Genomic DNA, 13,626 nt, shown 5'->3' on the forward strand with positions numbered 1-13,626 from the left:
ATTTTGTATTTGAAAAATTGGAACTTCATCAATGAAACTTTGGTTTGGTAGTACACCTTTGTACCATGCATCGACATATATTACGTTATCAATTATTAGTGATTTTTTTATTTTGTTTTTATTTTTACAGATTTTAAATATAGTAATTTGCCATGCTGCAAAATAATTTTACACCTAACTTTTTTCAAACTTTTTTCAAAATCAATAGGTTCATTTTCTCTCCTTATTGAATATATGAATATATTTAAAGGTTTGATGTTGGATGTAAACCTCATACAAGCTTAATAAGTAGAGTTTTAATTCATTTAAGTGTCTATTTTAATAAAAAATCACACTCAGATATAACCAAGTAGTAATAATATAACAAGAAATAATGCAATAATAATGATAATGTGTTCTCTGATATGATGTATCTATTAAATTATTTAGTGTTATTATTAATATTATTGTTATTAGTAGTAGTAGTGGTGGTACTGCACAAAGGAAAAAATGGAAATTTGCTCCAAAAGCAGGAGCCAGACATTTTTGTGTATGTGCTGATATTGACCACACTGCAATTTAAAATACCGTCTTTAAGAGGAAAACAATGTTTGCCTCACGGCTATTGTCGGATTTTTGCAATTTACTGAAATACTCAATGTATGAGGAGCTATTAAAAAGATAAAGTCCTATGTATGTGTGTCACGCTGCTTACACTGTCAGTTAAAGTTAAAAACATAGAGAAAGTCACAGTTTCACTTTAAAGCGTCAGAAAGTGAGGACAAGTTGACCTTGAACATTCAGAAGACAAGAAGATGTGGTTCTGCTACAAGAAAAAAAAATACAAACACCCCAAACATTTTGATGACATGGCAATAAATCCGATGAAGAGAATAAGGTGGAGTTTACATGTGTTTGTGTAAAGATCTCATCAAAACAATAATTAGTAAAAGTCTATTGAGTCGACTTCAGAAACATGGCGATGGACCAAAACCAAGCGTGACTTACGGGCTGTGAAATGAGCTTTGTTCTGCATTAGTATTCAGCCGACATTATGTCTCTCTAAACTGTTATCATGGCATTTCAGCTATTTTAGACACGCTGACCTTCTCTTAAGGACACGAGATAAGGCTTTTTAATGTCCTTAAATCAGGCCATCTATGCAGACTCTCAGACGCTCTCTTACTGGATAATGACAAACATCAGAGTGATAGCGGCCATCAGAATGTGACGCCTCGAAATTATTTTATCATCCTGACCATCGACACCACTGGAAATGTCATGCTTTTATTTTTTCCTCCCACGTATGAAAACACACACACACACACACACACAAAAACGTTTTAGGCTTTCTCCCGAAGGTACTAGAGGAGTGAGCTCATGGGTGCTATAAATCCTGTTTAATGGGACGGCACAGGACGTCCAGAGCCGGAGCAGAGTCAGCCTGCGCTCTGGGCCAAACAAAAACTACAGGAACTACTACTACTAGTAAACAGTATGTCTTAACACCGTTGAAGCATGCATGGTAAACGTCATTGGTCACTTAAATGTGCATATTTGACACTTTACCTACATGCGAGTCACATTTTGAATGTTATTTGTGCATAAATATATACAGACACAATTGAATACATTGCACATTTTATTATGGAGCTGTTACTGTGCTCTGCAAAGTGATACTGGAGTTGCTTGTTGCTCAGCTCAATGAATTAGAAATACAATGCAAGGACAGGCAGAATGGATTTAGGCATGCCTGTCAGCATTTGCATTTGAATGTGAAAATAAGGGACATTTTCCAGAAAATAATGGAAATTTCCTCCGACATCCCACCCATGAAAAATTATTCAACGAAGGTATGGAAAGACCCACTCGCCCACTGCCAATGTGCTGCACCGCTGTGGCTCAAACGTGGATACCGTCACCTTTATCACCTGCAGTACCGGAGTTAATTTTTCTCTTTAGGGGGAAACTATTTAAACAGAAGGGTGACAGGGAAACATAAGGAATGACAGGTGTGATTATAGGCGCCCGTGTCTTGTCAATCTGTAAACCATCATTGAGCTGTGCTATCTAGCGCTAATAATTGCAGCAAATACTATGTACTGTATACCCTGGTCCCAACTTTTGGTATATTAATAACCTTGAAATACAGTTGTAACCTTGAAATACAAGGTGCATAACTTGTTCAATGTTTTTTTTTTTTTTGTTAAGAATTGGATTTGAGATTACTGCTTGAATGTCTGAAATACTTTTAACTGACTGACTGATTTTAATAGATTAAAGATTAAGTGTCTATAGGGACACTATAGACAGATTCTGTCCGGGGATTCATTTCATCATCTTTATTATGTGTGCGTGTGTGCTTTATTTGTTCAGAGAACACACAGAGAATGTTGAATAACTCAGCTTCTCTCTTCTTCCTTTCTACGCTGATGAGGTGTTCAAGCGCATGAATGGCTCACGGAGAAGTATCGATTTAACAATAGTTTTAATATAGTGGTATGCAGTGGTGTAACTTTACTAACCATACAGTTTTTGTTGAGATCTCCAGTTATCCCAGCTGACTGAGACGGAGAACTGGACTGGACTGATTACTATAGTCAATCACAGGCAGGGGTGCCGTATAAGGGGGGCAAGTTAGGACAATTGGGTTGGGTTGGGTTGGGGGTGGCACAATATATATATTTTTTATGTCTTTATTTATTTTATTGGTTTATTTGACAGGTCCAGTGTAAATGAAATAGCACTCCTGCAAATGCACCAGAGTTAGTTAAACAGCTATTATGCATCTGTTGTTCCTAGACAAATGTCAAGAATTGCCTTCCTGAAACAACAGTAACAATTTGTTTGTCTTCATGGAGCCGAGAATTCCCGGCAGCCCTCCTGATCCCAGGATATATAAAATGACCATTTACATTCAAACCAATGGACGATTTAGAGTTTCCATTTAACATAACATGCATGGTTTTGGACTGTGGGACGAAGCTGGACTATAAAGACAAACGTCACGCATGCAAGTGGTTTAGATTTTTCTTGAAAATAATATTTACTATCAACCATGATAACTAATAAGGTGAAGGTGTATTTAATGAGGGGTAGGATTATTTCTTATTAAGCAAAAGTACTGAGAAGTTGTTAATACAGTTTGTGTACGCAGCAGTCTTTCCATTCATGCATCTCACGCCTGTTGGGTGTAATTTGCATCCTCCAGGGTCTTTGACGGCGATGCATGTCAATGTCCTGCTGCAGTGGGAGTGGAGGGGAACCATCTGGCTTAGATGCACTTCTGAGAATAATGTGCAAATATTGTTGACGGGCGCTAGGGGGAATCCCCACAGGAGTCTTTTCAAAATGCATTTTCACCGCATGCATTTAGAAAGGTTACGTGTTCCACTAGTTGGTGCAGGCACCTGTTACGCCCTACATGATGAGCTCCATTGCTTTTGCTGCAATCAGCAGTAGCTTACACCAACACTGATTTAAAACTCTTAATACGCAATACTGCTTTTGTTGACCCCCGCCCCTGTCTGCAACAATATTGCAGAAACAAGAGCGTAAATGCTGCATTCATCAATTAAATATGTATATTGAAACTGCACTCCCATTTGGAGACAGTTTGAAGGTTACCTCATGGGTCTGGAACAATGAAGCGGTGTCACAACTTTGTCCAATAATGCATTGTGATTAAGGACACTATGTTAAATGCTACAATTAACACCACAATTGTTCAATTAACCACTCAGTCCGTGGCCTATAAAAGCAAATATCCACAAAGTCTCTAATTAGCACCAGGTCAAAAACATGACCATGAACAGGTGTGGCAGTAGGCAACCTCTTGATATAGTTGTTACTACCGCCACAGGATTTGAAGTCTCATGAGTGATCAGCATCTAGCAGCTTTGCGTGTTACACTTGTTTACAATTAACCCATCAGCTGTTTTTATTCTGGATAAGCAGTTTTCTCCTGCTTCTGTTAAATTATTGCTTTTGTTGCTGTCGTGTTGTTTAATATGTCCACTTATGCACTCCAAATCATTATTAACGGTAAAACATTTAATTGTTATATGTAATGTATTTTTGTTTAGCCTGATTCCAATTAATATCAAGTTCTCTGTGGCTTAGAAACACTATAAGCACGTTTTAGCTGAGTTGCATTACAATTGACAAATCAATATAAGTATAATATGTGGTGTCTGAAAAGTTGGGGGAAAAGTGGATTTAAAACTCAAAAAGTAGCTTTCATTGAATTTCAAACTAATAACACAAAATGTTATTGCATTGATATGATAACAAAAAAATTATTTTCACAGGATCAATACATGTCGCAAACTATAACTACGCTACATTGGCCAAATGTCATTGTACATTTCAGTTAACTACAATAACTAAAGACTAATGCTGCCGAGTCCCATAAGAGGACCTTCATCTACTGATATTGTACTGCCCCTGTATCGTTGAGTTTCACAGTGTTTTGAAGCATTTGTAAATTGTAAATTGAACACAGTTGCTCATCAATATAATACAAAAATATAGTTCCGTCAAAGCGAGAAGCCATCAAAACAAAATGTCAATACATAAACAAAAACATTTGAATGTGTTGTGCTGTGCGCCAAGTGGATAAAAACATGAAATGATGATAGAAAAACATGTTCAAGAGCACAAACACAACACATATGAGCACACACACACCAGCAACAGCAATTAAACATTCATCCATCTCAAGAGAACTCAAACTAAACTCAGAATGCTTTATATTTGTCATCTGATTCTTTTTAGTAGCCCTATATTGTGTATATGAGCCACTGTGTCCTTGAGGAGGAGCTCCCGCAGGAGTCCTCGCGGGTCACAGGGCAGCTCTAGCCCCAGTGAGACTTTTGGCTCAAAACCGAGAAGAGGATGAAATATTTCCTGGCATCAGCAGGTGGATCGCAGTGGGCGGAAAAAAAAACAAAACAAAAAGAAGGCAATATCTTCAGCCGCAAAACAAGTTTCTGAATCTCTCAAAAGCTTTTCGCCTTCTCTAAGCTGACTTTACTCGAACCACCTGACACATATACAAAGCAGTTTCCTGCCAGGTGCTGCTCTACAAACAGGGTCCAAGCCTTTGATTGGGTGCCAGATCACTGGCTGGAAGGCTGTCACTTTAGCTTAAGGCCCACAAAGCCTCCCACTTATCTCCAAGCATGGGTGACATGCTTTTTAATCACATTTACACACGCCTCATTATGTGACCACCACATTGTGCATTCTCACCAACGATCAAATCAGGGAACTGGCTTTTATATCATCTTAAATACCTTTTGAAACATAATGTAGCAATAAAATAAACATGGCAGCTTTGCAACTGAAAAGATGCCAGTGTGTGCTTTTTAGCCGATGAGAGTCATGCACTCGCGTGGTGGCTGCTAATGCTACATCACCTACATTTCACAATGAGTCGAATGCATAAAAAAAAAGCAAGTAAAAAGCAAAAGCGGCCATTTACACTACAAAAAAAGAGGGCAGATTTAATTTGAGAATTGGCACCCATTCCGCATTTCAACAGATGAAAGCTCGTAAATGAAAAAGCCTGGAATGGCGCCTGCGATGGAAATTCAAAGTTATGAATAATGCCTCTGTCTCAATGCTCGACTATTTTAATACGTTGGATTAGCACAGCACCTGCACGCTACACTGCACACACGGCTGCACTTCTAACCAACCGAGAGTGGGACAAGACTCCCACGGGGGGCCCGCCACTAAAAAAAAAAAAAAATCATAGCCTACTCCTTCCCGCTCAGGCTCGTCATTTATGCCACTGAACCCGCGGCAGGTTTGCGATGACGCAGGAGCAGCTGATTTACACACTGTTGCTAATCAGGGAATGGCTTTTTTGCTAATGAAAATTCATAGATCTATACAATAACACAACTGATATAATTTCTCATTCTTCATTCTGACAGGTTGATTTATTGTTGTGTTCTGAGAATGTTTAGTTGTGACAGTATGTACTGTATTTCTGCACTGGGGAGGCTGTGTTGCTCTGCAATAACACCACCAAGACACTAGTTGGCAGTGTGGTAAGCCTTCTTTAAAATGACAATGATCAAATGTAAAGGGGTTATATTCTACAGTTCCAATTTTTTATGTAAATATGACGAAAATTATGTTGTTGTACCTTGTTCTCCGTGGTGTGGAAGTGCCATATCATAAGCTTGGTTTGTTTTTAAAGGGGACCTATTGTACTTTTCCCACTTTTCTGATCTATAAATGTAGTTAGAATGTTGTATTCTTTGGGATGGCTCTGAACGCTCGGTTTTAGAGCCGTGACGGGCTTCCTTATATGGGCGTGTGGCCAGATACACTCTCTGCCCTCCCCCAAGCACTGCTTCTCTGTTTACGGTCTCCCAGGGAGTGTTTCTTCGGGTGTAAGGGAAAGCGAAATGTGCTTACAATTCCTAACGAGGCAAACATCAGGCAAAAGTGGCTGGAGTTCAAGATTCCCTCCCAGCAAAAGAAAAATATTTTAATCTGTCAATCTGTAATCGGAGATTGCTAAGTCGCTTTTTATTGCGAATGGAACACAGAAAGTATTTTATGGATGTAAGAATGATGTAGCTACACTGGAGTAAGGCAGCAAGAGGAAGATTTATTATTTATATTTATATTTATAATATTTATTTATATTTTTTTGTATTTGGGGGAGCTATTGTGCCACTTCACAATAACTGTTAAAGTACAGTTCAACCCGGATTCTGAAATAATAATCCAATTATATCTAATATCTAATTCTTCTTTATTGTTTACTGATAACCATTAGCACATAAACAGTTGAACGTGAGGTGCCTCTTTGCAGCTCTAAACTGTGGTGAAGGTTGGGGCTGGTGGACTGGAGCTGACCCTTGACCCCTGACCAATCACAACTGAGCAGGCGTGGTCGGGGAGGAGGCTGAAGAATCCAAGCAGTTTGGCCAAGAGGAGAATAATGCAGTTTTACCATTTTATGGAGCATTTTATTAAAAGAAACTATTGTAAAATATGATTCAACATGATCAGGAGAAGGCCCCTTTAAGAAAGCAAAGGTAGTGAAATAGTGCAGTTTTACACCACAGGCTCTCGTATTGGAATATTCGATTGTGCAGGTATACCTAATAGAGTGCGGCGTGAGGCCCGTTTATAGATTTGAGTTGCAAACTTCGTGTTGTGTTTTTGTACCACTGGGTTGTGTCTCAACAACAGCAAGTGATAGTTCAGATCTTTTTGGAGTTAGAAAGGGCTTGTGAATGTACTGTGTGTGTGTGTGTGTGTGTGTGTGTGTGTGTGTGTATATATATATATATATATATATATATATATATATATATATATATATATATATATATATATACATAAAACCCCAGTTGTGTTGTGCAGCCACATTTGTGTGGACCTGCACAGGTTATGCTGATAAGTTACAGTTATTGCCTTAGTGAGCTTTATAAAATGTACATTTTGCACTTTTTTTTTACATTTTGCATCACTGAATACTTACTTGCACAATCTCAACAATTTTCAATATAAAAGAACCCGTATGTTTCTACAGACACAAATGTCACAAAGGTGGAGATTATAGATTCGTTCCCTCCTTCCTGTCTGGCATTCATGAGAGTCTGGCATTTAGATGATTGCAGAGCAGATGAGCCTGACTCCACCTTCCCATTCTTTTTTCCAACTTAGTTTTGAAAACTGTGATAAAAACCCAGTAAATAGAAAGGCCGTTATAATGGCTTGTTGCAGTCCAAAAAATTGATTTTTCATTGCACAGCCACAAGTCACAACCAGCAGTCTAATCACGATTGAGATCATAACAAAGAGCTCGCGAGACACAGGGGGGCTGCAGCCATCCATCCATCCGTTATATTCATCAAGCAAATCACTTCCACTTCCAGCAAATGAAAATGAATGAGTGACTTACCTGTTCCGTTGGCTGTGTTTGCTAAGAAGAGAGGATACAAAGCTAAGCAGCTTTGCGATAGGCGTACACTGAGGCAAATGCTTCTAAAACTAACAAGCTGTCAAAGCCATTTAGGTCTAAATGAGTATAAGTGACTAATAGTGGCTGTGGGAGTGAGGTGCACTCACCACTGGAGCAGTCCAGTCCGCCCCAGCCGGGCTCGCACTGGCAGGTATCTGGAGACACACACCGGCCATGGACGCACTCTTCTGTGCATAGAGCTGCAACACACACACACACAGATGTGTCATCTCCAGTTAACAAACACACATACAAGTGTAAAACACCACCACAACACACAAAAAAAACAAATATCTTCCTATTAATCTTGTCTAAACCCTCTTTAACAGAGAGATCCCACATACTCTAACTGTGTCAGACCTGTAACAGAAGAGCCAGCATTAAGCCACCTTTGCTTTTTCCCTTTGCGTTTTTCAGCAAAGGTGAGATATTGCCATCAATGTGAGTTATTTTACACATAATGTGACAATTATGAGGCCCTAATGTCACAGCTACGCTTTCACAATGCCCTCATCCTGCATCTGTTCCAGGTCTATAAGACAGTTGGAAATAGGAACTAAATTTACTGGCTTTGTTGTGTTAAAGAGAATAGGGTTCCTTTAAAAAAAAATTTAAATTCAAAATACAAACAAACACGCTAATTTACATTATAACTGCATTTTAGTGAGCGTGTGCTACAGTGGGTCTCAAAATGGAGTTTTTTTTTGAAAATGTTGGTAATATTGTTCCCATGTAAACACTCAAAGGCTCTTCAAAAATGGAGGACACATCCATTCATGAATGGCAGAGCAGAGAACTGTTGTAGAGCCTGTGCTCCTCAAGATACTGACCTTCTCCAGTGAAGTGTACATGTACTTTCACATTACTCCCAGAGCTCAAATGCCAGAACCAAAAAAAGGCCATGTAGGACATTAATAATGCGCTTTTAGATAAGACCGAATTGACGAGCGTGCATTTATGTGGAAACAAACTCGGGTCTCCTCGCTGTGTGTCCTCTGTGCTAACCATTTGGCCGTTAAAATGATATGATTTTAGTGTTTCTTTAATTTAAATTATATTATATATAATATATATATATATATATATATATATATATATATATATATATATATATATATATATATATATATATATATATATATATATATATATATATATATATATATATGATATATTGAGTAAATGCTGTGAGTGCTGTTCAAGATTCATATAGTTAGCATCCATCTCCATTATATGACACCACACTGAAACAATTTCTCAGGAGAAGGAGACATTGAGCAACATCTCAGTTTATCACATACTTTTATTTACTTTCCAGATTGAGCTGTTATCTGCAGGCGGGAGCATGACAGAGCGAGCCGTAAATCCCCTCTAATTTGATCAGCCAGTGCTTTGTCATGTACTCATTCTTTAATATAGCGAGGCTGGGCACTGCGGTGTTTATGCAAGAGTGCGTGTGCTGTCTTGATCATTCTTATTGAACAACACGGCACCCAACCGGTGGGATCCTATTTGTATTCCGGTGAGCACATTCAGGGAGTTTTGAGCCATCCATTGGGTTTTGCCATTTTTCTTCATGAAACAAAAGGAAATCTATCACAAAAAAATGGCCACTTAGCATGAAAAAGCAAAGATGGCAGACAAGGTCATCAGCCTCGCTGGACTGAGAGACATTTTCTTATCTTGAGGAAAGAAAACCAGCATGATGGGAATCAGCAGTTCACAATCCTGGCCTGTAGTGGAATCATACAACCAAGGGCAGCAAAACAAACACAGCTGCTTGATCCTGAGGTGCCAGATCCTGTCCAAAATCAGCATTTTATGTTTTCAGTCCTCGTACCATGCCTTAAAAAAACAAAAAAAAAAACAGGCAGCAGGCAGGGCGGCATTTGGATTTTTCCTTCACACAACACAGAGATTTGGGGTTATTTTTATATGTGATATCATGGAGCTCATCCTGCAGGCAGAGAGGTCAGTGGGAGTTGGCAGTATGCCTGAACCATACGACTATAGATTATCACTCAATCAGCCTTCGATTAGAATCCGCTGCCAGCAGGAGGGATGAGGCCGGAAAGAGGAGGAAGAGGGAAGAATCCCAAACAGCCACAAGCCGCTGCTAATCACAGAAATGCTCCCGAGGCAAAAACGGTAAACCAGAGATTGAAAGATAATGCGGGGCAGATTTCTGAGCATCAGTATTCTGGCAAGGAAAGTGTCTAATTAAAATGAAGCAGAAAAAAAAGAAAAGAGGAGGCTTTCCAACATTTCTGCTGACGAAGGCGTGAGATCGACTACCTGTAATCAATGAGGCCGCAATATGCAGAGTGTTCAAAACGAGGAGACAAATTCAATGTCACTACAATGAGGTGATTTGATTTTGTTTCAATCAGCAAATTTTGATCAGTGGCCAGGAAGGAACGAGCAAAGCGTGGAAATGAAATTTTGACAAAAAAAAAAAAGACAAGGCACGACGCTCCTCCTTGATCTGAATGCCGCCCCCCCCCCCAAAAAAAAGGGACAGTACAATAAAAGAGGAGTAGGTCGTTCATTTTAATTGAAATTCATGAATCACGCCGCTAAACTCGTTTCTGAAGAATCTGAAAATTGAGTCTTTCATCTGGATAAAGACTAATCTAGTTCATTATGCAAGAGGTGTTATCAGAACGATGAACAATGGTGCTAATTGGTAATAGTAGTGGAACATAATAAGCATTCTACTCCTGTGTCCTTTTTATTCAAGAAGTACAAGACTCGTGAACACATTTGTGCTTTTGTAGTGGTGCTTTCTTTTTTGCAGTTTGTAGCATATTGATGCAAAAGCAATGTTGTGCTAGCGCCTATAGTGAAATCAATCTATTGGAGCAAATCCAACTTACTCTATCCAAATGTTTTTTGAGGAAGGTGATGATTTTATTGGAAGCATGAAAAAAGGCCTTTCTGGTGAAAAAAAAAATTTAATCAGCTCCTCCAGTAGGAATTATGTTGAGACTGAAAACATGATATGTGCAATTATTAGGGGTGTTCTGAACGATCGGCCACATATCGACATCGCCCAATACTCGCACTGATCCCTTCCACCGATCATCCAGAACAAGCATGTCTGCGGTCTGAGTAACATAAGCTCTGCGTCCTGCAAAACGTGCCTCAAAAGTGTCTCACCAGGGTGGCGCTTTGAAAAGCTTTAGATCGGTGAGGCATTTGGGGGCAAGCAGTTGGAAGGGTGTGGTGAGTTTAAGGCTTGCGATGTGATCATACGTCAGGCAGCGGTTGTAAAGCTATACTAAAACATTGACATTCCATGTAGGTGATTGGTATTAATTATTGGTGTCGGTATCGGCCTATTGCTAGGCTGAATTTCAATTCTACCCCATACTCCTTACGTTCGCCCTTAGCCCTAGGTTTTGTTCGTTCACGACAATCAAGAAGTGTCCCAATCCTCCTTAAATCAAGCTGTAAGACTTACGTGCGAAGGGTGTGTTAAAAAGGGTGTTCTTAAGTCGTCTATATAACATTGAAATAATGTAGTTATGTATGCACTTTACTTTATGGTAGGAAACATTTATGATCAAAAGTTTAATTATGTCATTTGCCAGAGAACGGTGAGGGGGAGGGTTAAGGGGTAGAAGTGGGATTCCCCCGCACAGCATTGCCACTCTGATGACACAAGTTCATTGTTCTTCATTACGTTGCATGACTCTGGTTATTCTATGCATCTCCTCTCCACATGCCTCTTGAATTTTTCTCCTTGCAGTTCTTTATGTCACTTTTGTTTTCCATTTAGCCTTCACTCTAGCGGATGTGAGTATCGTCACCTGCTTTTGCATCATTAAAAGACTTTTTACACGCACTTCGCCTCGATCTCTACATCATGGGGTCATGCAAACTGCCATGTTGTAACAGTTGGTTCCATTTTCTTAATTAATTTTGCAAATTAGCTAATTACAACACATTCCAGCTCAAGATAAAGGTCTCTCATTGGCTGGCATGCTAATCAGTACAGCGGTAACCAAAATTTGTTTGTGTCATTAATATGTCCAAGAAGGTCCTCCTCTAACCTCTTACCACATCAATTTTTCAAGTCCAATTAATCTGTTTCAGTAACACAAAAAACATGTTTTTATAGTTTTACCATTAGAATTTTACATGCAGAAAACACTTCCTAAATGCATATAACTGAATAAAAATGGCCTCTGTTTTTGGGCGAGAGGCGGGGTGCACCCTGGACTGGTCAAGTAAAGGTCAAGTAAAACCATTTGTAGCCATATGTATTTAGCCAAACTGATAATAAATTTTTTTACAAACATAACACAATGAACTATTTACAATTTGCACATTTGCAATTAAACTGTGTGTGCACATATTTGCATGCGCTTGCATAATTTCCCTTCAACACGTAACCTCCTTCGCACAACACGACGAGATGCCTTTTCACTTCCTGGTTGCTGCAGAGCATGTGTTTCAATGGGAGAGAGATGCAGGCCAAGTGCTTATAAAAAGCACTTCTGCCACCCTGTGGTCGTTTTTTTTGTTTAATCTTAAAACTGCACCAAACAAACTCTAATCTATTGTGGAGTTGCATCATCACCTCTTCAAAAAAACGTAATGCATGTCTTCAGGAGAAAGCGGCCGGGGTAAAAAAATGTATAAATACGTCTTTAGTAGAAAATGAGTTGATTCACATAGTATAGTTAATAATACAACAACACACAAGACATATTGTATGCTAATGGGAAAATGTATGCAAACCGCTGCAGCATTTTGGCTTACACTTTCGACAAAAAACACACAAACCGAGGTGGTTACAGTAATTGGTTCTAGACCTGACTGTGATTAACACAAATCATTCATTCATTCATTCATTTTCTACCGCTTATCCTCATGAGGGTCGCTGGAGCCTATCCTAGCTGTCTTCGGGCGAGAGGCGGTGTACACCCTGGACTGGTTGCCAGCCAATCACAGGGCACATATAGACAAACAACCATTCACACTCCCATTCATACCTATGGACAATTTGGAGTCGCCAATTAACCTAGCATGTTTTTGGAATGTGGGAGGAAACCGGAGTACCCGGAGAAAACCCACGCATGCATGGGGAGAACATGCAAACTCCACACAGAGATGGCCGAGGGTGGAATCAGCAGGATTCCTTAATTATAAATCAAATATAAATCATAGAGCATAGAAGAGCTGCTTACAACCTTCTAAATATGTTGTTTTTTTAGATTATTAAAGCCCCCTAGACATGAAATAACATTCTTAAAACTTACCAGACACAATCGTATAGTATCGGATTGGTATCGCCAATACCAGCTTGAATTTTACTCAGTATCAGACCAGAGAGGAAATCAGTGGTACTGTATTGCACATCACTACTGATTATCATCTAGCTTTCATTAATTATTTATTATGTATGAAGGTGCTATCGCGTGTCCTGTATTATTTACAGGATTCTAATTTACAGTGTTTATGTCAGTTTAACCTATGATAATTTTTGGTAATTTATTTGCTCATTATGAAACAATTTTAGTTTTTTTACTGCTGTATTTATTCTTAATGTATTCATGTTGATATCTAATCACGATGTTACTGGTCATATATTTTGTACTTGTCTATTTTGCAGTGCGTTTTTACTCCATGGTTATTTATTTATTCAC

At 38.9% G+C, this 13,626-nt stretch overlaps 1 protein-coding gene across 4 annotated transcripts in view; it reads right to left on the reverse strand.

Moving 5' to 3' along the window:
- Nucleotides 1-13,626, reverse strand: part of megf11 (multiple EGF-like-domains 11) — a 118,680-nt gene that overhangs the window by 54,543 nt on the left and 50,511 nt on the right. For 3 of the 4 annotated variants that reach the window (XM_058076523.1, XM_058076524.1, XM_058076525.1), the window contains 2 exons: nucleotides 8,080-8,172; nucleotides 7,913-7,933 (listed from right to left, as the gene is read on the reverse strand). In XM_058076523.1, coding sequence (XP_057932506.1) covers nucleotides 7,913-7,933; nucleotides 8,080-8,172 — 114 coding nt within the window. The remainder of the gene's footprint in view (nucleotides 1-7,912; nucleotides 7,934-8,079; nucleotides 8,173-13,626) is intronic. The other variant, XM_058076526.1, reaches the window with a different exon arrangement.

This window comes from Doryrhamphus excisus, chromosome 6, assembly GCF_030265055.1.
Source record: "Doryrhamphus excisus isolate RoL2022-K1 chromosome 6, RoL_Dexc_1.0, whole genome shotgun sequence".
NCBI classification, from domain to species: domain Eukaryota; kingdom Metazoa; phylum Chordata; class Actinopteri; order Syngnathiformes; family Syngnathidae; genus Doryrhamphus; species Doryrhamphus excisus.